Here is a 22,778-nt window from a genome sequence, read left to right as displayed (position 1 = left end):
TGCCTTTTTTACAACAGCATCATTTGGTTGACTCTCATTCAATTTGTGATCCACTTATCACCCCCACCTTCTGTTCTGCAGTACTGCTTCCTTGTTAGGTTTATTAAAAATGGTACAAAAATTAACACATTTACTGTGTTGTGGGTTTTTTTGAGATACTGCAAAGAAATTGTCATCTGGTTTAGACAAACTACAGAGTGCTCACTTGGGAGCAAATATTTTCTGTTTGGAAATGGACATCAATTGATGTATTTTTCTGGCTGAGTGTCTCCCATCTGAGTGTCTCTTCTCCAACACTCTTAGTTAACAGTGAGAGGTTAGAAGAGGAGGTAAATTTTGAAAGTGAAAGGAGACATATGAGCCATCTAGACAAAACTAAAGCAATGACCAGAAAAAACAAACAAATGAACAAAAAAAATTGCACCTTGTTTGCATGTTTAAATTTTGTTTTGTTGAGTCTGAAAATAACAGCTGTATTTTTGCTTGTCCTGGGAAGAGGAACAGTTTTTTTAGAGGTGCTCTTTGGAGGATTTATTCCAGTGATGGTAATTTAAAGACAGGGGGCTTAAATATTTAAAGGTATTAATGTGTTGTTGCACTCCCCATTGCGACGCCTAGCTGAGGAACAGAAGTCTCATTTTCAGAAGAGTTTTAGGCATTCAGGGGCCAAAATCCCATTGAGAGTCAATAGGTTTTAGGGTCCTGCGTACCTAAAACTCTTTTGAAAATGAGACAAGTTTCTAAAGGCAAGTGTGCACTGACAGTGTTGCACTGACACAACTACGCTTCAGTGGGACTTTAATGGGGATGCTCTAAGTTAATAGGAGAGAGCTTCCCCCACGGGCAGAATTAATTTATCTCTGCAACAAACAGAAGCAATGCGAGTGGGAAAAGCTCACTGACATAGTGGTATTAGTGGTAGCTATGCCTGTGCACAGGACAGCATACCTACGTTGCTCAGGACTGTGGATTATTCACGTCCCTGACGTAGTAGTGATGTAGTAGACCAGGACTAAATCATTTAGGCATTGCAATGGTAATCACAGCAATGCATAAGTATCTTTAAAAATCTAACCCTGGAAAAGTAAAGCTATTAATAACAAAATGTAAAAAGCAAAAAAGGAGGCTTCATGGCAACAAAATCTATTCAGTGTGAATGATTCAGTTAATAGCTTTTCATGCCTCATTTATGACATACTTTGGTCTAAAATTACTAAAATGAGTGAGGTATGCAGTGTTGGAGTGACACTTAATTTGTTATTAATGAATATTTTTTCTAACTGAAGAGCTTTTCCTTCTTAAAGGAGCACAGTATTAGTATCTTGGAAGTAACTATTTGCCTTTGAAGTATATTTTCTTAATGCAATCACCTTGTGATTAGTCTGTAGTCTATAGAATACTTATTGAATTCTATCAGCCATTAAGAGTTTCTTTTAAATTCAATAACATGTGTTTAACTATCATTCTATAGATATTGTATAGCTGAAGCTTGGAAGAATCACTTTCATAGGATAACTAAACCCCCTGAATTCCTTTTCTGTGTATTGAAGTAATGTAAGTAATTCTAAGGTTATTCGGCATTAATAAGGATGCAATGTGTATCCACAGAAATTCCATGGTAATTTAACATAAATTAATTCTCACTTGTAAATTATTGCCCTTACATATGTAATATTTAAATAGGTGACACTTGAAAGTGCCCATTATTATGAATGTATTAGGTCTTTAATGTAATAAGACTAGTTATTAATTCAGTGTTGCAGGCTCATTTACTGCCACACAGCCTGTGGTCCATTGTAGATAATGATATAAGGAGACAGTTTTTAGAACCAATTTATTTATCTACAAAATTGATGTTGATAAAGTAGGATATAAGTCCCATTGCATGTGGGACTTTGATAGTTGTACTCTCCACACTTCAGTTTATATAAAAATTCTCAGCAACATTCTAGTATCAAAATATCAAATTATAGTAATTCCTTTGGTATTCATTAAAATAACAGTAATCATGAACTCCATGGTGTTAATGTTGAGTTATGATGAAACTTTAAAATTAATGGGCACCCATAATTAACCAGACCAGTAAAAAAGACATTGACTTGGTTACTTTATATAACACTGTCAGGTCAGTCTAGCTTAGTAACATTTTGAGGCATTTTAAGAAGAATCTTTCTTAAGTATGGATCCAACAGAAAAGCCTGTAGAGAGAGTGGAGGTTCTTGCACCTACTGGCACTGGTAATATTAAAATGTAACAAATGTATGGCAGTATTTGATGACAAAGGGGATTGTTTTCAGGTTAATTGGTGCAGAGGGATTGACAAAAGTGACAAGTGAATGCATTGATTGTGTGGAGCACTAAAATTTGGAAAGATTCCAGAAAGGAATTCTAATAGTCAATGGTGAATCTGTAGAAGTTAAGAGTTTGGATTTAGTTTAGATGAAAGCTAGTATTTTCAACTGTGATCCATACCACATGCAATCTACCAACCACCCTCCAGTGCAGTCACTAGATGTCAAATATAAGAACTAAAAGCAGCTTACGTATTGTAGTGCTTTAAAAATCTATTCATTTATTTTAAATGATACATGTTTCCTGAACTAGAATTAAGGAAGGCAGCACCACCATTAAGGAATCAAACTTATAATATACATACTCACTGGAGGTTTTTCCTTTGTTCTGAAAATACACAGAGTTCATTGAAAATATGTCAGAAAATTTCAGCCTGTGTTGTGAGAAGCACGCATGTATTTTGAAAGAGAGGCGTCCTTGGTAGGGAAGGGCATTCAGGAATACTCTCATGTATTTGTACTTGAAAACTACATTGCATTTTGGCAGTTTGGTGTGTGCCACTGAGAGAACATTTATAAATCCTTTCAAAACTCCAGAAGCCATTCATATCTGAGAAAGATGGTTTAGCAAATTCCAGGGAGTAAATGAACTACATTAATATCAGAGAAACCCTTCATACCTTCACTTAGATTTTGTAACAAAATAACAACAGGGAACCTCTGAGACCCATCTTTACTACCTTATTACCTCTATATGCTTGTGCATAATTTTTTACCAGTGACAGTGAAAATGTAGAGTGTAGATAGTAGAGTTCTTAGCTGCTAACTCCTTTGGACTGTTATATATTGATAAGATCATGTGATTTTCGTGGTTTCAGAATCTGAGAAGGTATATTTTAGCAACGACTTATAATCTACTGACTGAGATGGAGAAAGAGTAATTAATTTTCACTGGCATTAATTCATGCTCGTGATACGTAAAGTAGAGATAGTAAAGTGAAGATAATACACGAAAATTTTGCAGGTCCTTTGGTGACAAGATATTAAGTGGTAGTGTTGAAATCTGAGACTGGCCACTGAGCAGCATTAAAAATATCATTATTTCTTTGTGAGCCACATATAGATGCTTAACAAGGGTTGTGTCTTCCTCTTCCACATAATTATTAAGCTTGTTATGCACATATGTAGATTCTAAGAATTATAAAAATGAAAGTCCGGAAGAGACCTTGGGATCATCTGGTATACCCTTCAGCTGCGATGCTAAAGCAGGATGAAGATTATCTGGACGATTCTTGACAGATGTTTGTGTAACCTGTTCATGAAAAGCCCCAATGACAGGGATTCCACAACTGCCCTATGTAACCTGTTGTAGAGCTTAACTATCCTTAAGTATTAGAGAAAAGTGATTTAACTGAAATCCCCCTTGCAACACACTAAGCTGATTATGCCTCATCCTACTCTCAGTGGATATGAAGAACAATTGATCACCATACTGTTTACAACAGCTTTTTATATGTTTGAGAACCATTATCATTCCCCACTACCCTCCATGTTTCTTTTCTGTGGACTAAACATGCCTAGTTCTTTTAATCTTTCCTCATAGCACATTTTTAAAAAAAACTCTTACCATTTGCGTTGCTCTACTCTTAATTCTTTCCAATTTGTTTACAGCTTTTTGAAAGTGGGATGTCCAAACCTGGACACAATACTTCAGATGAGGTCTTTCTAATGAGGAGCAGAGTGGGACAAAGGCCTCCCCTGTCTTCCCTACAATAGTCCTTTTAAAACTTCTCATAGTAACATTACCTTTTTCACAGCAGCATCCCCTTGTAGGCTTGTTTTCAAATAGCGATCCAGTGTAATCTCCAGGTCCTTTTTTTGCAGTTTGGCTTCCAAGACAGTAATTCCTTATTGTATATTTGTACATTTTTAATTTTTTTCATCTTCTTGCAGTATACCATACTCGTCTTCATTGAATTTCATCGTTTTGGTTTCAGATCAATTTTCCAATGTCTGAAGACATTTTGAATCCTAATTCTGTCCTCCAAAATGCTAGTAACCTCTTTGTTTGGTATCATCTGTAAATTATATAAGCATGCCCTACTTCATCATCCAAGTTCATGAAAGTATTGTATACTACTGAATCTGGGATGGGCTCCTGTGGGACCTTATTAAATTCATCTTTCCAGTTTGAGAGCAAGCAATTGATAACTATTCTTAGAGCAGAGTATTTCAACAAGTCTTGTACCCACTTTATAGTAATTTTGGCCTGTCGATATCCTTTATTTGCTTATGAGAATATCATGTTCAGCAGTCTTATGAAATCCAGATAGCCTATCCATTGCTTCCCCTCTATGCACTAGGCCTCTCACCCTGTCAAAAAAGGAAACTAGATTGGTTTGGTATGACTTGTTCTTAAGAAATCCATCTTCCCTATAACTTCTTACCTTATTATCCTCCATGTTTGAACAGACTGATTGGTTAATAATATGTTTCATTATCTTTCAGGGTACTGAAGTTAGGGTGACTAAGCTATAATTCCCTGGGTCCTCCTTTTTTGTCTTTTTGGACTTAGGTACTGTGTTTGGCTTTCTCCAGTCTTCTGAAATCTATCCTGTCCTCCATGAGTTATTCAAGATGATTACTAATATTGAGCTGCTTCCTTGAGTGCTACAGCATGAATTTCTTAAATTCAGCTGCCAGCTTAAAGACATTTCACTTCTATTTTTGCTGTATATTATATTCAGAGGAAATTAGAAAAACCCTTGGTGCTAATATATTACCTGTAAAATCCTATAATTATACCCAAGGCTTTGTAGCCTAGTAAGAAAATGTATCTTTTAATATGAATGGTGGTTCTAATCCTAATGTAGTGGAAAAATAATTTTGTTTTTCTTTTTCTGCGTAGGCCCATGCATCTGTTATCTTTGGCTCCACTTTTGGAAAGTATGTATATAGTTAACTGGGAATCAGACTTATTAACTTTAGTGGGACTACAGGTAGGCCATGTCTATACTTAGGAAAAACTTCAGAATGGCCAAGCTAATGGCCAAATCGAAGAATACTAATGAGGCACTGAAATGAAAATTCAGTGCCTCATTAGCAAGCTGCTGGCTGCAGCACTTTGAAAGTGCCGCGTTTGGCTTGCGTGCGGTTCGTCTACATGGGGGTCCTTTTTGAAAGGACCCTGCAAAAATTGAAATCCCCTTATTCAGCTGATAGGAATAACAGGATTTCAATGTTTGTGGGGTCCTTTCGACAAGGGCCCCTGTGTAGACAAGCTGCATGTGAGTGAAGTGCTGTGGCCAGCAGCATGCTAATGAGGTGCTGAATATTAATTTCTTTGATTTGGCCATTAGCATGGCCATTTCAAAGTTGTTCCTAAGTGTACACATAAATATAACATTAAACAGGTCTAATCCAGGGTTGGGTAATAAATGACCCACGGCTTGGATGTAGTTCAACAGTATCAACTCCTGGTTGGCTACCAGTGCTTTATTTACCTGTGTGCATTCATGGCCAATGGAAGCTGTGGGGAAATGGCACAAAGAGGGACACCTCTTCTAAACTAGTGGGTCATGATTCCATTCTTGAGGGCAGAAGATAAAAGGCCCCAAAATATTTTCTGATTTTAGCTTTTTCCATTCATAGGATTTCCCCTTTTTTGACATGGAAAAATTAGTTTATTCTAACCCATAGAATTCTACCATCTAGGCCTAAACTTCTATTCTAACCATCTAGGCCTAAAACTTTATCAAAGTGCATTGTCTAACTGATATTTTGCATCAACACGGTCCATGCAGACAGAGTGCAGCAGACTAGTGCTGAGTAGATTCAAAACCCAACTTGCTATGAACTAAATTTTTATGTACTCAAACCCCATATCTGAGATAGGCTCTTCCATGTTTTCGTTCATATTTGTCTGGTGTTCTGAGAATCAAAAGCACATCAAACCTCTGAACATCAAACACTTTAAAAATTACGTCAGCAAGCCTAAGCCCCACATTTGTCCCATAAAACTTCAAGGGAAAATGGGCCAGAGGTGGTTGCAATGATCATAGAAGTTAGCAGTAAGAGGGGTTTAATAACTGAACATCAATCCCCCTTCCTCTCCAAATCAGTTCTTATTTTACCCTAACCAGTCACACCATCCAAGTTCAACAGATCAAAGGTATTAAACCTAAAACTACAACATTGGAGTAATGGGACGTAATTTGTTGCCACACAAACATAATTTAGTATTTCAGGACTACAGCTAAATTTTATATTCCCTTTTATAATTAGCTGAATATATGGTTTCAAACTCTGAGTAGTAAAATTGCAAAAGAAAGAAATCTAGGAACTCTTCATGTCACTGTAATAAAGAAGTTGGAAACTAATATATGAAGGGTAAGATGAATCGTAAAAATGACAGATAAAATATTTTGAATAGCAAATAATTTATGTAAAATATTACAAAATCAAGATGCTAAATAACTTACTCATACAATGTATTTAGCCATTTTGTTTCCATTTAAAAGATAGCCAATGTAGATTCCTTTGTAAACAATACTCTAAAGGTATTTTCCTATAATAATTTCCTTATGCTTTTGAACAAACAAGTGTACTTTAATTTTAAATTTCAATCTTATGCTGTGAAGCTACGTTAAACTATGTTGGGAGAAACATCCAAAATAGACTTGTGGTTATATAATTTCTCTTTATTTTTTTTTAAAGTCACTACAACTTTATGAAACTTGTTTGTTTTAACCCTTGGAAGGCTCTTGCATTCCCTTCTGTTTTTCAGAGTGAGCATGGCATGCGATTTTTCTAGTTTGTGTAATCTCTCTCATGATCACCATAACTGTATTAGAACAAATGCCGTCTCAATACATCAGTGTTTATAGAAGTGTTGAAGCTTTACAACTGAAGAATTAGCTTAAATGTAGATATATTCTGGGCTCCTGGAATTATTATAAATTTGATTTTTTTTTATACTTGATCTGTCATAACATTGAAGGTTTATTTCTTTTTACGTTTTGTTCCAACTTACTTTCTCTTTTTAACACAGTAGATGTTTTCTTCTTTTAAGTTTTTTGTGACTTTAACCACTGGAAAATATTAAGAGTAGTATAGTTCTGCACAGAGAGAACAAATAATGGAGGGCCTGCTCCCACGGAGGTCAGTGGTAATTGACTTCAATGGCAATAGGTTTTGGCCCTAATAAACTGCTTGTCAACTTCTGCTGCATTTCAAACCATTATGTGGGAGGCAAGAAGAAAAGCACTGATTTGTGTGTGTGTGTGCGCATGCGTGCCTCATCTTCAATATAGTTTTGAAAGTGAATCCTAATGAGTAGAATGAAATCTTAAAATAAAAATCAGATGTACCTGACGTGGTAGATGATTACTTTCAGCATGACTCACATAAAAAGAGAGCTGACTGTTCTGGCTATCCACCCATTTTAGCCAGCAGTACAATGAAACTTAACAAAATTGTATCCTTGTCAGTTAACAACAGCATCTTGTAAGTGTATGAAACCTCATTGATGTGGTTACTGCCTTTGTCTCCAATGTAGTTTTAACCATGATTCTTTTTTCTTTAATATCGTACTATATAAAGGAATAAAATAATGAGTCATTCAAAAATGTGTTGTTAAAATATCCCTCTTTATCATTACATTTCACTCCTTTAGAATTAACTTTCACAGGCTGTTAATTCAAGGCAACAGTTAAGACTGAGAAGAACTGTTAAAAAATGCTGTTGTTTTCTTGTCATTTTATAAGAAAAACTTGTCAGTGTAATTGCAGAACTTCTTACAAGTTTGAACAATTAAATTCTCTTTTAGTTAATGTATTATTTCTGGTACAAGTAGATAAAATTCTACATAGTAAGCATGGTAAAAATTGTGCATGTTTTGCACAACACAGAATTTTAGAATAAAGTTTTCTGGGCACAAAAGCAGTAACAAAAGATCCCTACAAAACTGAGTAACTGAATAACACAAGAAATTTCTTTTTGTTAATTTAAAACTTCAAAAACTGAAATTTGTAAAGTGAGATGCCATTCAGTTCTGGTAGTGTGCACATCAGCTGTTCTCAATAATTGAAATTTTATAATATGAAAAATACGTTAGATCTATACAGTTTTTACAGGTAGGTAGGATGAATTTTGAAAAAAATTTGCTTTGAGGGTCATACTCTGCTTTATGTCAAAAATACTGCACAACTTAGCTAATTACAAATTGTAGACGTGAAATGGTTCATGTCTTCGTGTATAACTCTTGGTTCTCTTTTAATTGAACAGGGATTTTAAAAACCATTTCAGAACATCTTCCTCATTTTGTCCTTCAAGTTACATGGATTGATTGCAGCCATGTGTTACAAATGAAATCAGTTAAGCTAGCTGCTGACTGAGTTCACCAATTCTTGCGGTTGTTGTTATTGTGCTGAGGTCCAGATCAGTCTCTAGATGTGTTTCCATTATTTCACCTTGTGTACCAGATTCATAGGGCTTATGAGCAAGGAGTTCATGATGTACACCACAGTAACTTACTGTGGGTTGGTCGTAGGTGAGAAATGTTGACACATTCATAGATAAAGGTATCTGAGGAAAAACAGATATGAAAAATCAGTTAGCAAAATACATAATTTTTGTGAACTTGATGGTGATGGAAAAACAATGTAAAAATAGTTGCTAGAGCCAGGAGTGAGAACTTCTCATATCTTTGCCAGGGCTTTTCAAACCTTATTGACATCATCTTTGATGCCTAGTGCAGGGCCTATGGATATATTTATGAAATTGTTTGTATGGCTGGGGAGCCACAAAAACATCAAAAGCTGCAAACCAAAGCAAATAATCTTTCATAATATAGTTATTAATCATTAAATGTAAACCACAAAGACTATATAGGATCCAGGAAAGATAAGATACCAAACTGTAAAATATGGAATACTTTAAGTGGGATTTACGTAGCTGCCCAACTGCAAATAAGTGATTAATGGACATTTCTGTACTATATATCAGATTTTGTGGCAACTTTACAACACGTATAAATATTTACTCTAAATTATCTTTATTACTATTTGGGTGTGTCTACACTAGAATGCTATTTCAGAGTAGCAGGCACAACTTCGAAATAGCGCGTCGCATCTACAGGCACAGTGCGCTACTTCGAAGTTGAAATCGATGTTAGGTGTGGAGATGTCGAAACTGCTATTCCACTGAGAAGATGAGAATAGTGCCCTACTTTGACGTCGAACATCCTGCGACTTCGATATAGTGGGGTCCCCCATGGCAGCAATCAGCTGGGATGTGGAGACGTGCGTTCCAGCCCTTGCGGAGCTCTATGATCTCTGTGCACAGTGGCTCTTAAAGCTCCACGGACCCAGAAACCCTGTAGCAGGAAGCTGAGAGCATGCAGGCAGCAGCCATCATGCATGCTGTCCCTGCACGCCACAGCCAGACCCCCAACAACCGACAGACAGGGATGGTGACTGGGCAGCCACACGAGTGCTCCCAAGGTTCCGCCTCCGAGCCGTCACAGGGCTCTCAACCCTCTAGCCAGCAGGGCAGGAAGCGGGGCCCCTCCTGCACTGACCCCAAGCTCTGCAACCTGCTGGGGCTCTGGGGCAAGGAGGAGGCACTCCACGTAATGAGGAGCAAGCAGCGGAATGCAGATGTGTTCACTCGGCTGGCTGAGGGTCTGACCACCCGGGATCACCCTGCCCGTACTCTTGACCATATCAGGAGTAAGGTAAAGGAGTTGTGGCAGGGTTACGCCTGGGTGTGGGACTTGGCCAGCTGGTTGGGGGCTGCCTTGCCACTTGCCCCTATTACCAGGAGTTCAGGGTTATCCCAGGCCCTCAGGCATCCTCAGCACTGTGGCTGAGGAGCCCCAGCAGGACATGGAGCCAGAGTTGGGACAGGAGGCCAGCCCAAGACCCCAGAGCCAGAGTTGGCCACTGAACCATCGGAGTGGTCCAGCGAGGAGGAGGAGCTGGTGATGGACCTCCCCTCCCACAGCTCCAGCCGAGCATCTGCCTGAAGGGCTTCCCCTGACCTTGGTGGTGGACCCTCAGGTACATACCACACAGGGCACACACCCCCGGGGCATAGGGGGGCACCATACATGACTGGGGGCCCCCATGCTCCTGGCGGACCCCAGCTTACCAGGGCCCAGGCAGACCATGGCCCCAGGATGTCAGCATGGCCACCAGTGCCTGTCAGCACCCACTTCTATGGACAGTGCCGTGCCCAGCCCCTGGGAGGAGGGGCGGGGGTGCGGACCACACAAGAGGGTTGCCCGCAGGGCCACTGCACCAGGGGACAGGGGACGGGGACCTGGCACCCATGGGGGGAGGGGGGCTGTGGGCCATGGGAGAGGGCTTGATACTCACTGCATTCCTCTTTCTTCCCCCTTGTTTCCGCTGCTGTATCATCTGAGGACCAGGAGAGCATAGTGCCATTGGTCATCCCAGACAGCCTCCCTGGTTCCATGGACCGTCTAGGGGCACTGTCAGCACTGGAATTGGCCTGTCCCCGTGGGAGCCATGGGCAAACCAACATGGACCCCGACATGGCTGCCACCCTCCAGTGTCAGGCAGACATCTCGGAGCGGTGGCTGCACTTTGAGGAGAGGGTGGACGGTTGGCACCAAGAGGCCTGGGGTGTCTTCATGGTCATGTTCAATAGGTGGCCGTCTCCTTTGAGGAGTTGGTGGTCCTACTGCCACCCCCCGCTACCCCCTTTCTGCCCCACCTGTCAGACCCCAGAACAGGAGCTCCAATTGCCTGGCTCAGGACCTGCCCTGGCTGTACCTACCAGTCCTCTTGACTCCCAGCTGGCCTCATTGGGGACCCCAGACAAGGTGGGGGCCTTTGACCCAGACCCAGTGGGGGTCGCACCCATCCACCCCTGCCCTGTAGTGATGGGCCAATGGCTGGGCCATCCACGTGTCCTCCCCCATGTATATAGTTATCCTGCTTTCGTGTATATAGTTGTGATCATTGTTTTTTTCCAAAATCATACCCAACACAGTTCAAATAGTTACCAACATATTTACAGTTTTATTTTTCCCAAACCCCGGTGTAACGTGTGCAGGTGGTGGGGGCAGCGTGCAGGAGGCCTGCCAGGTATGGCTGGGGTGGCACTGACTGGTGCTGACTCCATCAAAATATCACCACAGGGCCTCCCACATCCAGACCCCTTCTGGTGGGCCTGGTGACTGGCAGGGTGGCTGGCTGGGGGTAGCCCATTTTGGTCTCAACTGCCCACCCCTGCATGAAGGCCTTCCCCTTCCCCTCCACAAGGTTGTGGAGTGTACAGCGGGCTCCCACAACCTGGGGGACATTGGGAAGACTGATGTCCAGGCAGGCCAGGAGGCAGGGCCACTGGCCCTTGAGACACCCATAGCTCCGCTCAACCACCTGCTGGGCGTGGTTCATCTGGGCATTGTAGCACTCGTGGCTGGTGGTGAGGTGGCCCATGTAGGGGCACATGAGCCAGGGCTGAAGCAGGTAGGCCACATCTGCTACCAGGCAGAGGGGCATGGTGGTGTATCCCAGCATGATCTCCCTCTGGGGGATGTAGGTCCCCACCTCCAACTGGCGGCACAGGCCTGAGTTCTGGAACACACAGGTGTTGTGGGCACAGCTGGGCCAGCCCACGTACATGTCCTGGAACCAGCCCTGGTTGTCCATCATGGCCTGCAGGACCACTGAGTGGGAGCCCTTCCCGTTTATAAATCATCCACCACTGTGCTCCGAGGTGCAGATAGGGATGTGGGTCCCATCAAAGGCCCCGAAGCAATTCAGGAACCACATTGCAGTGAAGCCCACAACAGCCGTGTCTAGGTCCCCGACTCGGATGACCCTCTGGAGCAGCAGGTCATTGAGCATGCGCACCACCTGCGGGGAGGGGACATAGGCACCTGTGAGGGTATGCAGGGTGTGCCCAGGCCCCCACCCTGGCCTTCCCTCCCAGGCCCCACCACCCCAGCCTCCCTCCCCAGCCCCCTACCCAGTGGGTGCATGCCAGGACCTCCTTACCTCAATGACGACGACCCCAGCTGGGGCCTTGCCCACAGCAAATTGGTGACTGACGGAGTGGTAGCTGTGTGAAGTGGCCAGCTTCCAGACAGCTAACGCGACCCTCTTCTGCATGGGTGGGGTGCGCCACATCTGGGTGTCCTGGTGCCTCAGGGTGGGGGTCAGCCACTGACAGAGCTCCAGGAATGTCTGCCGCCTCATCTGGAAGTTCTGGAGCCACATGTTGTTGTCCCACTCTGCCATGACCAGGTGCTCCCATCACTTGGAGCTGGTAGGGCAGATCCAGAGCCAGTGGAGCACCCAGCGAGGAGGGGTTGGGGGGGTCCTCAGGAGGGCCTGATGATCTCGGGCATCTCCCCTTCTGCCGCTGGGGAGGGCTCCCCTTCCAGGAGCTGCTGGGCAGCCACCCGTACGGTGCTTAGCAGGGTGCCTGCTCCACAGATGGAAGCCAGCAGGATGTCGAGCTGCTGCTGCTGCTCTGGGTCCATGGCTGTGAGCACTCTGTCCGCGGGGCCTGGGGCAGCTGTGCAGGCCCAGTGTGTTTGGAAGGGGCCCTTTAAAGGAGCAGTTTGCTGTTGCCCTGGATGTGCTTCTCCACCCTGTGACCCCTTCTGTGGGCTTTCGTGGCCCCTTATTTCAAAAGAGGGCACTTGTGCGTGCAGATGCTCCCATTTGCCGGCCTTTCAATGTGCTGCATCGCTATTTCAACATTGCACATTGATGGCACCAGCCCTGCATGTATGTAGATGCTACGCATCAAAGTAGTGTATTTCGATGTCGCTACTTTGAAATACGCTACTGTGAAGTAGTGCTCTAGTGTAGACATGGCCTTTGTGACTTATGGACAGATTTGAATCCTGCAGGTTTCCAAAGGTGAAAGATGTGTTTGAAGAAATTGGTACAATTCACTATTTTTGTTCCAACAGTTGGAGGTCCCCCTCAATTTATTGCATATAAATGAGAATGTCATTTAATTTTTTCTCTATTTTCTTGAGGATTTTTAAGAATATCAGAGGATAGGTAGTTATCCCAAATTTATTTAAAAACAGATGAAGAGAGTATAAATTCATAGTCAAATTTGACTCCATCAGAATGTGTCTGAACAGGAAGTGGGAATGGCTCTCTCATTCCAATAGTAATTTTCCACTTCCTTTATTCTGACCTTCTTATCCATATCCACCCTTATTGAATTAGCTCTGATGTAACACTCCCATCTCTGTAACCCTACTGTCTGTTTCTTTTTTATTTTACTTCATGCGGCTGATGAAGTGAGTGACAACTCATGAAAGCCTATGCAACAATAAAATTGTTAGTCTTTAAAGTATCACTGGATTCCTTGTCATTTTTGATGAAACAGACTAACAAAGCTACCTCTGAAATATAAACTGAATTATAAACATTTCTACCAGCAATTCTCATTCTCTAAGCGTATAAATCTGAAGGATGAAAAATACAAAAAGGATTGTATTAAAATGGTTGGTTTGAGTCGTGCTTGTGTAATATGTTTTAAGATTGTCAGTGATCAAATCACATTTTATATATGCCACATAGAACAGCTTGTAGATTTGTCACTTTTATTGTTCTGTTGCTGCTGTAAAATAAACCTATACTGAAGCCAAATGAGAACTTGGTGGAACTAACTATAAAGGCAGTTCCAGCACAGAGACTTATATGTAATGATGGCTGCTACTGACTGAGTCTCATATTTTTAATTTTTAATTTTAAAAACATTCCAAATATTAAATGGCTGAAATAATAAAAAGCATGTGTGTTTCTCTCCTGCAATGTATACTGATAAGGCTGTATTTTAGAATAATTTCAGCAAGAGAACAGGATTAAGAACACATTTATGTGTTACAGCAGTAAAATTTAGCCCTTAAGAAAAATGATTATTTTTGCCAAATTCCAAGAATCAAGGTAATGTCTTTCTTTAAACATAGTTTTAAATCTTATGCAAGTCATCTGTTGTGATTTTTGGTACATGAATTTTTCTATTTTACTGAGACGTTTTGGATGATCCCTTTAAAGTAGGGATAAAATCCTGCACTCACTGGCTTTATTGTCAGTGGGAACACAAGTGAGAATTTAATGTTGACTACAGAATACAAACCCCTATTCAGCAAAGCATTTAAGAACATGCTTAAGTCCTATTTATTCAGGGTCCAATTCATCTCACTGTCTTTTTTTATTAATTTCCATGTTGGAAATAGTGAATTGGGAATGGTCAACATTTTTATAGGATTAGGAAAACATGTGAAATTAGACTTATTTATTGATTGACAATATTTATTCTCCAGTCATATGTAATTCTTACTATTGATGAGAGTGATTATTTTAAAAAAAATTAACACTGTTGCTATCTTGTACTGGTATTACTTATGAAGGCAAAAATTAATTCAAGCAATTCTTCACATCCTCCACTTCCTAAAGAACAAGCAACTTAAAATACAAAACATAAATATGGAATTGAATCTGGATAGAAATGTCTTCATGGCCTCTTAGACATGAATGAAACATATCCTTCCCATGTTGCTCTTTGTGGCTCTCATTATGAGTACAGTGCTGTGATCCTAATTATCCTGTATTTCTCTGGATGTGTTCAGTATTTTATGTATGTCTAATCAGTGGGTTTTTTTTATGCTGGTATGTGTTGGTACTGAGTACTGGCATCTTGGCAGGCTCAGTCGTGGGATTGGCTGGGTGAAAGGGGGCGGGGAGCTGTCTGAGTACCAGCTCTTCTCTAAAGGCACTGTCTAATCTTTTTTTAAAACATTGTTAAGCTTTTGGCTTTATGGATCCCCTTCCTGTGCTTTAAGGAATGATCATCCTTTTCTGACTAAGTTAGGTGGAACCCAGCTAAGGCAATTACTGTTATTCTTTTTGTGTCATCCCGTCACGAGAATAACTCCCTTAACTGGAGTCTCTCAGGATCGCTTTCTGTAGAGTAACCCTGTTTCTGCCTTTCTCAACAATCTCACCTCTCATTGCAGCATTATTTCAGTAACTCTGGCTTTAAGCTTCTGTGCTTGTGCCCTGGGAGCCACAAACTGCTTCTGTCTGACATAAGTCAAATAGCAGTACTTTTCTGCATTGTTTAAGGGGTGAGTCCTCCCTACCTGATTGATTTGCTATTGGTGTTCTAGTGCAGGTCCATAATTAATGTGGGCTGTGTACTCTGTGGCTAGGTATTAAGTGTTAGCTTTTAATTCTTCCAGTGATGTGCGTTCCACTGTGGGGTAGCACATGTACCTAAAACCAGAAAATGCTTATTTGCCGTATCTGTTCCACCTCATACTCTGAATTCAGGGCATAAGGCAAGGCACAGACCACCTAAGTCCTTTCTGCCACTCGTGGTCTAAGACACAATACCTCAGTGTTAGGTGCAATCTTTTCCTGTGCTGAATAAAGAACATCTAGTAAAGTTACATGTATTCAGGCAAATTCAATAGCAATCAATCAGAACTATGCAGTACAAATGTTCAGATTAACATCAATTTGATGGAGCCCCTGTCAATAAAAATATGATGTAAAAAAGCAGTCCAGTAGCACTTTAAAGACTAACAAAATAATTTATTGGGCGATGAGCTTTCGTGGGACAGACCCACTTCTTCAGACCATAGCCAGACCAGAACAGACTCAACATTTAAGGCACAGAGAACCCAAAATAGTAATCAAGGTTGACAAATCAGAAAGATTTTTATCAAGGTGAGCATTCAGAGAGCAGAGAGGATGGGAAAGTCAAGAATTAGATAAAACAAAGTATGTAAAAGAGTCCCTATAATAATTACATACTTTGCTTTATCTAATTCTTTATCCCCCCACCCCACTTCTGCCCCTCTGCTCTCTGATTTGCTCACCTTGATAATAATTTTTCTGATTTGTCAACCTTGATTACTATTTTTGGCTCTCTGTGCCTTAAATATAGAGTCTGTTCTGGTATGGCTATGATCTGAAGAAGTGGGTCTGTCCCACGAAAGCTCATTGTCTAATACATTATTTTGTTAGTCTTCAAAGTGCAACTGGACTGCTTTTTTTGTTTTGATAATATATAGGCTAGCACGTCCATCTCTCTGTTACTAAATACAGTGTACTTGTATCCTCTTTATTTATTTTCTGATCTTTAGGGCTCACATGAGGAGAGATCTCTCTCTCTGTCTCTCTCCTGTATACCCCTCTCTTATGGAGGGGTGACCAACCCTCCCTGCATCATGTTCTCCAGTCTTCATGCCTGGCTGTGCTCCTGGGACGAACTCATCACTTCTATTACCTGGTTCCAAGTCTTTCCTAAGCAAAACAAGGTGCGGGAAGGAGAGAAATGTAAGATCACATATTCCCCACCCCAGATTTATGCCGGAGTTTATAGCAGAATGTGGACAGCAGACTTTCACCACCGGGTAGGAAGGAAGGGATGGGAGCTCTGCTTCCAGTTTCAGGCAGGAGGAGGTGGGGAAGGGATGACTAATGTGGCATCTCAGACCTTCCGGTGGCTGATGGCCATTGACATAACCTGGTTGCCTTCTGTCCAGGGGAAACAGCATGGACAGGAATGGTGTAAGTCTTAAGGAGGCATTGGGCACCAGGGCCCAGGGAACCTAACTGCAGGAGTTTCAGTGTGGCTTGGCAGGTCAGGGTGCCTAGGGAGCAGCCCTGTGCTACCTGGGGGGCAGGACTGAGATATGGGTGGAGGCAGGTGAAGAGTGTGCTGTGGAGTCTGCACTGTCAGAGTGCAAGCACCACTCCAGAGCTCAGCTGAGGGACAATGAGGTTTCCCCATGCCAGTGACATGTGGGGCTTTGGCACATGCAGGGCTTTGCTTCTCCAGAGGTTCTTAGGCTTTCCCAAGGCATCCACCTGGCCAGAGCCATGGAGAGAAGGCAGGAGCCTGCCACCCTGACTACTCGTGATCTAAGCACTCCAACCAAGGAGTGGTTCTCTGCACAGTGCTGGGAGTGGGACGTGCCTTGTCAGGGGGATATGAAGAAGCAGGGGAGCTGGGGGAGATTAGAAACAAAGCAGGGGGAGGACAGTGAAATGAGGGGCACATAAAGGACTGATGGGGGGCAGCAGAAGCAATATGTAATTGGCTGCTGCCTGGTGCTTATCCGCTCTTACCAGCCACTGCTGCTCACGCCATGCAGCTAGTGCCAGCTGGAAATGGGATAGAGGCAAGACCCTATTCATCAAGAGCTGGTATGCAGTGGGAAATGCTCTGATGGATCAGCAGGGGGAGTGACTGGTCTCACATGCTACAGCTTTGCCTTACCACCAGCCTTGCAGATGCACTCCCATTATTGGCACTAGATCCCTTCTTCATTCATTGGCTGTGGACAGGTGGCTTGTAAGCAGGGATCTGGCTAGCAGCAGGATTCACCAGTACTGAGGTGTGGGGAGACAGCATAAATACAGGAGAATGTGTCTAGTTTTAAGAAAAAGTCAGAACACCGGCAGAGAAGCTTAAATATGGGGCTGTCTCTTGGGATGTGTGGTCAACCTACATAGTGTCCACAGCTCCACTAGCATCTTTTAGCAGCCTTGCTGACTGCTATCACCTCTACTGGAAGAGTGGATGAACCCAGGGCTTTCATGGTGGATCATACCTTCACAGCCTTTCATAAGGATAAGGCTTCTTTGAGGTTACATACCAAGTTCATTCAGAAGTTTGTCTCCTAATGCCACATAAATCATGTCATATGCCTATATGTTTTCTAGCCTAATATCACTCTGCCATTCTCTATGTGTATTTCAAATCTTAGACTTATATTTGCAAAGGACATGAAGCCTTAGGTAGATTCCAAGAGCATTTCCATCACTGAATGGAGGAGGGGGAAGAAATTTCATAAGAACACAAGAATAGTCATACTGTGTCAGACCAAGGCCGCGTCTACACGTGCACGCTACTTCGAAGTAGCGGCGCCAACTTCGAAATAGCGCCCGTCACGGCTACACATGCTGGGCGCTATTTCGAAGTTGAAATTGATGTTAGGCGGCGAGATGTTGAAGTCGCTAACCCCATGAGGGGATGGGAATAGCGCCCTACTTCGAAGTTGAACGTCGAAGTAGGGACCGTGTAGACGATCCGCGTCCCGCAACAATCGAAATAGCGGGGTCCGCCATGGCAGCCATCAGCTGAGGGGTTGAGAGACGCTCTCTCCAGCCCCTGCGCGGCTCTATGGTCACCGTGTGCAGTAGCCCTTAGCTCAGGGCTTCTGGCTGCTGCTGCGGCAGCTGGGGATCCATGCTGCATGCACAGGGTCTGCAACCAGTTGTCGGCTCTGTGGCTCTTGTGTTGTTTAGTGCAACTGTGTCTCAGAGGGGCCCTTTAAGGGAGCGGCTTGCTGTTGAGTCCGCCCTGTGACCCTGTCTGCAGCTGTTCCTGGCACCCTTATTTTGATGTGTGCTACTTTGGCGTGTAGACGTTCCCTCGCAGCGCCTATTTCGATGTGGTGCTGCCCAACTTTGAAGTTGAACGTCGACGTTGCCAGCCCTGGAGGACATGTAGACGTTATTCATCGAAATAAGCTATTTCGATGTAGTGTGCACGTGTAGACGTAGCCCAAAAGTCCATCTAGCCCAGTATTCTGTCTGCTGAGAATGGCCAAAGCCAGGTGCCACAGAGAGAGGGAACCGAACAGGTAATGATCTTTTTCCTGTCATCCATCTCCAGCTTCTGATAAACAGAAGCTAGAGACACTATTCCTTATCCATCCTGGCTCATAGCCATTAATGGACATAACCTCCATGAATTTATCTAGCTCTTTTTAAACCCCTGTAATAGTCTTAGCCTTCATAGCCTCCTCTGGCAAGGAGATCCACAGGTTGATTGTGTGCTGTGTGAAGAAGAATTTCCTTTTATTTGCTCTAAACCTGCTTCCCATTGATTTTATTTGGTGTCCCCTGGTTCTTATGTTATGGCTGCAAATAAATACCTTTTCCTTGTTCACTTTCTCCACACCATTCATAATTATATATACCTCTATCATATCCCCCTTTACACCATGTTTACACAGCATTGCCCTTCCAGAAGGGGCATGGTAATGACGGAGAGCAAAAAGTCAAATGAGGTGCAGATTTAGATATCTCATGCCTCATTTGCATAATCTCACATGATCGTGCTTCTGGAAGAGCCTTTTCTGGAAGGTGAAACAGCCGTTTAGCGTTTGAGGAATAAGGGTTCTTCCAGAAAGGGGTGTGTTTTTCTGAGAGAACCCCGTCTGGATGGCTGTTTTTGTTTCCAGAAAAGGCTCTTCCCGAAGTGAAATCATGCTCATTAGCATGCCCCTGGAAGGGCAGTGCTGTGTATATGTGGCCTTAGTCTCCTCTTTTCTTAGAGGAAAAGTCCTAGTTTAATTTCTCTTCATATGGGACCTGTTGCAAACTTCTAATTATTTTAGTTGCCCTTTTCTGAACCTTTTCTAATTCCAGTATATCTTCTTTTAGATGAGGTGACCAGATCTGTACACAGTATTCAAGATGTGGGCGTACCATGGTTTTATGTAAGGGTAATAAGATGTTCTTCATCTTATTCTCTATTGCTGTTTTATGATTCTTAACATGCTGTTTGCTTTTTTGATTGCTGCTGCACACTGCATGGATTTCCTCACATTTCCTGCATTGCCTCACAAAGACTTTCTGAATAGATTTTAGGTTGTCTCCTTTTTTGCTATAAATTCATGCTGCTTCCCCTCACAGTTTGAGGGCCCACATGGCCAGAGTTCTCTTCAGGATGTTCCCCTTCGGAGATCTGTGGAGCAACAGCATGGTATCTCTGAACACCTTTACTAGACTTGACACCCTGCTACAAACCTCTTCTGTGGACATAGCATTCATACAGCAGTCCTGCAGTCAGTGGTGTGGCATGGTACCTCAGATATGTCGTCTAGATCAGCAGTTCCCAAACTTTTTGGCATTACACCCTGTTTCTAATTCATGAGAAAAACCTCACACCCTCCTCCTCTCCTTTATCATCATCCAACTCCCCTTTTAACAAAAAAAAAAATCAATTTGTAATTAAAAATAAACATAAAAAATTGGTATACAAATTTTTATTTAAAATTAAAAATAAGCACAAATAGTTTTTCATGGCACAAAAGTTTAATAAGAATGTAATTTTAAAATAAGAAATAGCATAAACAAAACAAATTTAATGTGAAGGATGATGCTGCATTTTCTTCACGAGTTGGGAAATCTTAGGTTTGAAAGATGAAAGTGCACAACGCAAATCATTTCCGACATCCAGCCAATTCTTTTGTTTCATTTTTACTGTGACTAAACTTGAAAGCTTTTGTCACAGAGGTACACTGATGAAAACAGAAGATTTATACGTACCGCTTCTTCTCTGGCTTTTGGGTAAATTGGGAAATATTTTATCCAAAATCCCTCTGAGCTTGGGTTTTCAAAAATATCTTTTGCACTTGAATCATATTTCATTTCGAGTGCTTGTTCTTACAATACTTCTGGCAACTAATTGACCTCAATAGACATGAATGGATTATGTACTAATTTATGAATGGGATTGCTAGAAAAGTTGTCTGGAAAATAGCACATAAATTAATTTGCACCAGGACAGCCTGGAGCCAATCAGCAGATGACACCCTCAACACTGCTGCTGTCTGATGCCAGGTGGAGTTGGCTGAGTGGCACCTCCAGCTGGAGGAGGAGGACCTGGCCTGGCAGCAGTTGGCCTAGGGGGAACTGATGGGGACTCTGAGGGATATGTTGGTCACCCTCTTGGAGTGCCTGGCCTGGCTACCCCCCGACTGTCACCCCCATCTGAGCCCAACCTCATTGAGGCCCTCCCTAGGCCCTACCTTCCTATTCTCCCTGTTCCATCCCAGCCCCACTAGGGCCCCTGAGCTAGAGTGGGAGGGGATCGCAGGGCCGACAGGGCTCGAGGCCCTTCACCCCTGCTCTGGGCTTATGCCCCCACAGTTGAGGTGCCCCACCCCCCACCCCCAATGTACCTAGAGTGACCCCTTCCCCACTGTACATCACTGCCAGCCTGATCTGTATATAGTCACACATTTTTTCAGTCAGTAAAAGTGTTTAGCTGCGTCTACACGTGCACGCTACTTCGAAGTAGCGGCACCAACTTCGAAATAGTGCCCGTCGCGTCTACACGCGTCGGGCGCTATTTCGAAGTTAACTTCGACATTAGGCGGCGAGACGTCGAAGTCGCTAACCTCATGAGGAGATAGGAATAGCGCCCTACTTCGACGTTCAACGTCGAAGTAGGGACCGTGTAGACGATCCGCGTCCCGCAACATCGAAATTGCTGGGTCCTCCATGGCGGCCATCAGCTGGGGGGTTGAGAGATGCTCTCTCTCCAGCCCCTGCGGGGCTCTATGGTCACCGTGGGCAGCAGCCCTTAGCCCAGGGCTTCTGGCTGCTTCTGCGGCAGCTGGGGATCTATGCTGCAGGCACAGGGTCTGCAACCAGTTGTCAGCTCTGTGGATCTTGTGTTGTTTAGTGCAACTGTGTCTGGGAGGGGCCCTTTAAGGGAGCGGCTTGCTGTTGAGTCCGCCCTGTGACCCTGTCTGCAGCTGTGCCTGGCATCCCTATTTCGACGTGTGCTACTTTGACGTGTAGACGTTCCCTTGCTGCGCCTATTTCGATGTTGGGCTGAGCAACGTCGAAGTTGAACATCGACGTTGCTGGCCCTGGAGGACGTGTAGACGTTATTCATCGAAATAGACTATTTCGATGTCGCAACATCGAAATAAGCTATTTCGATGTTGGCTGCACGTGTAGACGTAGCCTTTGTTTCCTATCTCTGTGTGCCATGTGTATGGAGAAGGCAGTGAGGGGTGGCTGTGTGTGGAGAGGGCAATGGTGGGGTGAGTGTGCAGAGGAGCCTGTGGGAGGGTGGCTGGTGGGGTGCTGGTTAATGGAGCCCATGAGCAAAGTGCTCGCAGAGAGCCTCCTGTACATGGACTCTATCCTGGTGAGCCTACCGGCTAAGGTCAGCAGCAGCCGGCTGTTTGTATACAGGGTCGGCTTCAGCTGCTCACCCCGGTGGAATGCCTCACTGTTGCTCTCCATGATATTGTGGGGGGTGCAGAAGGTGCCAACCAGTTGGGGGACATTTTGCAGTCCCACCTTGAGATGTGCCAGAAGGCAGAGGAACCAACCCTTCAAGAGCTCAGAGGCCCACTTGATCATGTTGCGAGCATGGTTGAGCTGGGCATCGAAGATCTCCTGGGTGGGGTCAAGTTGGCTGGTGTAGGGGCTCATAAGCCAGGGCTGGAGGGGGTAGGTAGCATCCACCCCCATGCACAGAGGCATGGTGATGCCCCCGAGCGGGAGCTCCTGCTGGGCAGTGAAAGTCCCTGTCTCCATGCACTGGCAGAGGCTGGAGTTTCTGAACACTTGGGCATTGTGCTTGCAGCCCACTTAGCCCATGTATATATCCATGAACCAGCCCCTGCTGTCCACCAAGGCCTGTAGCACCACGGAGTGATAG

At 43.4% G+C, this 22,778-nt stretch overlaps 2 protein-coding genes across 2 annotated transcripts in view; one reads left to right on the top strand and one right to left on the bottom strand.

Annotated features, from left to right (window-relative positions):
- The window catches only part of CTNNA3 (catenin alpha 3), a 751,450-nt gene that overhangs the window by 248,377 nt on the left and 480,295 nt on the right, over positions 1–22,778 (top strand).
- The window catches only part of LRRTM3 (leucine rich repeat transmembrane neuronal 3), a 124,632-nt gene continuing 110,520 nt past the window's right edge, over positions 8,667–22,778 (bottom strand). Inside the window, exon 3 of the mRNA XM_074999562.1 lies at positions 8,667–8,876. Within this exon, the coding sequence (XP_074855663.1) occupies positions 8,667–8,876 (210 nt within the window). The remainder of the gene's footprint in view (positions 8,877–22,778) is intronic.

Source organism: Carettochelys insculpta, chromosome 7 (genome assembly GCF_033958435.1).
Source record: "Carettochelys insculpta isolate YL-2023 chromosome 7, ASM3395843v1, whole genome shotgun sequence".
NCBI classification, from domain to species: Eukaryota; Metazoa; Chordata; order Testudines; family Carettochelyidae; genus Carettochelys; species Carettochelys insculpta.
Note: the sequence above shows the minus strand (reverse complement) of the source record. Positions and strands in the feature narration are given on the sequence as shown.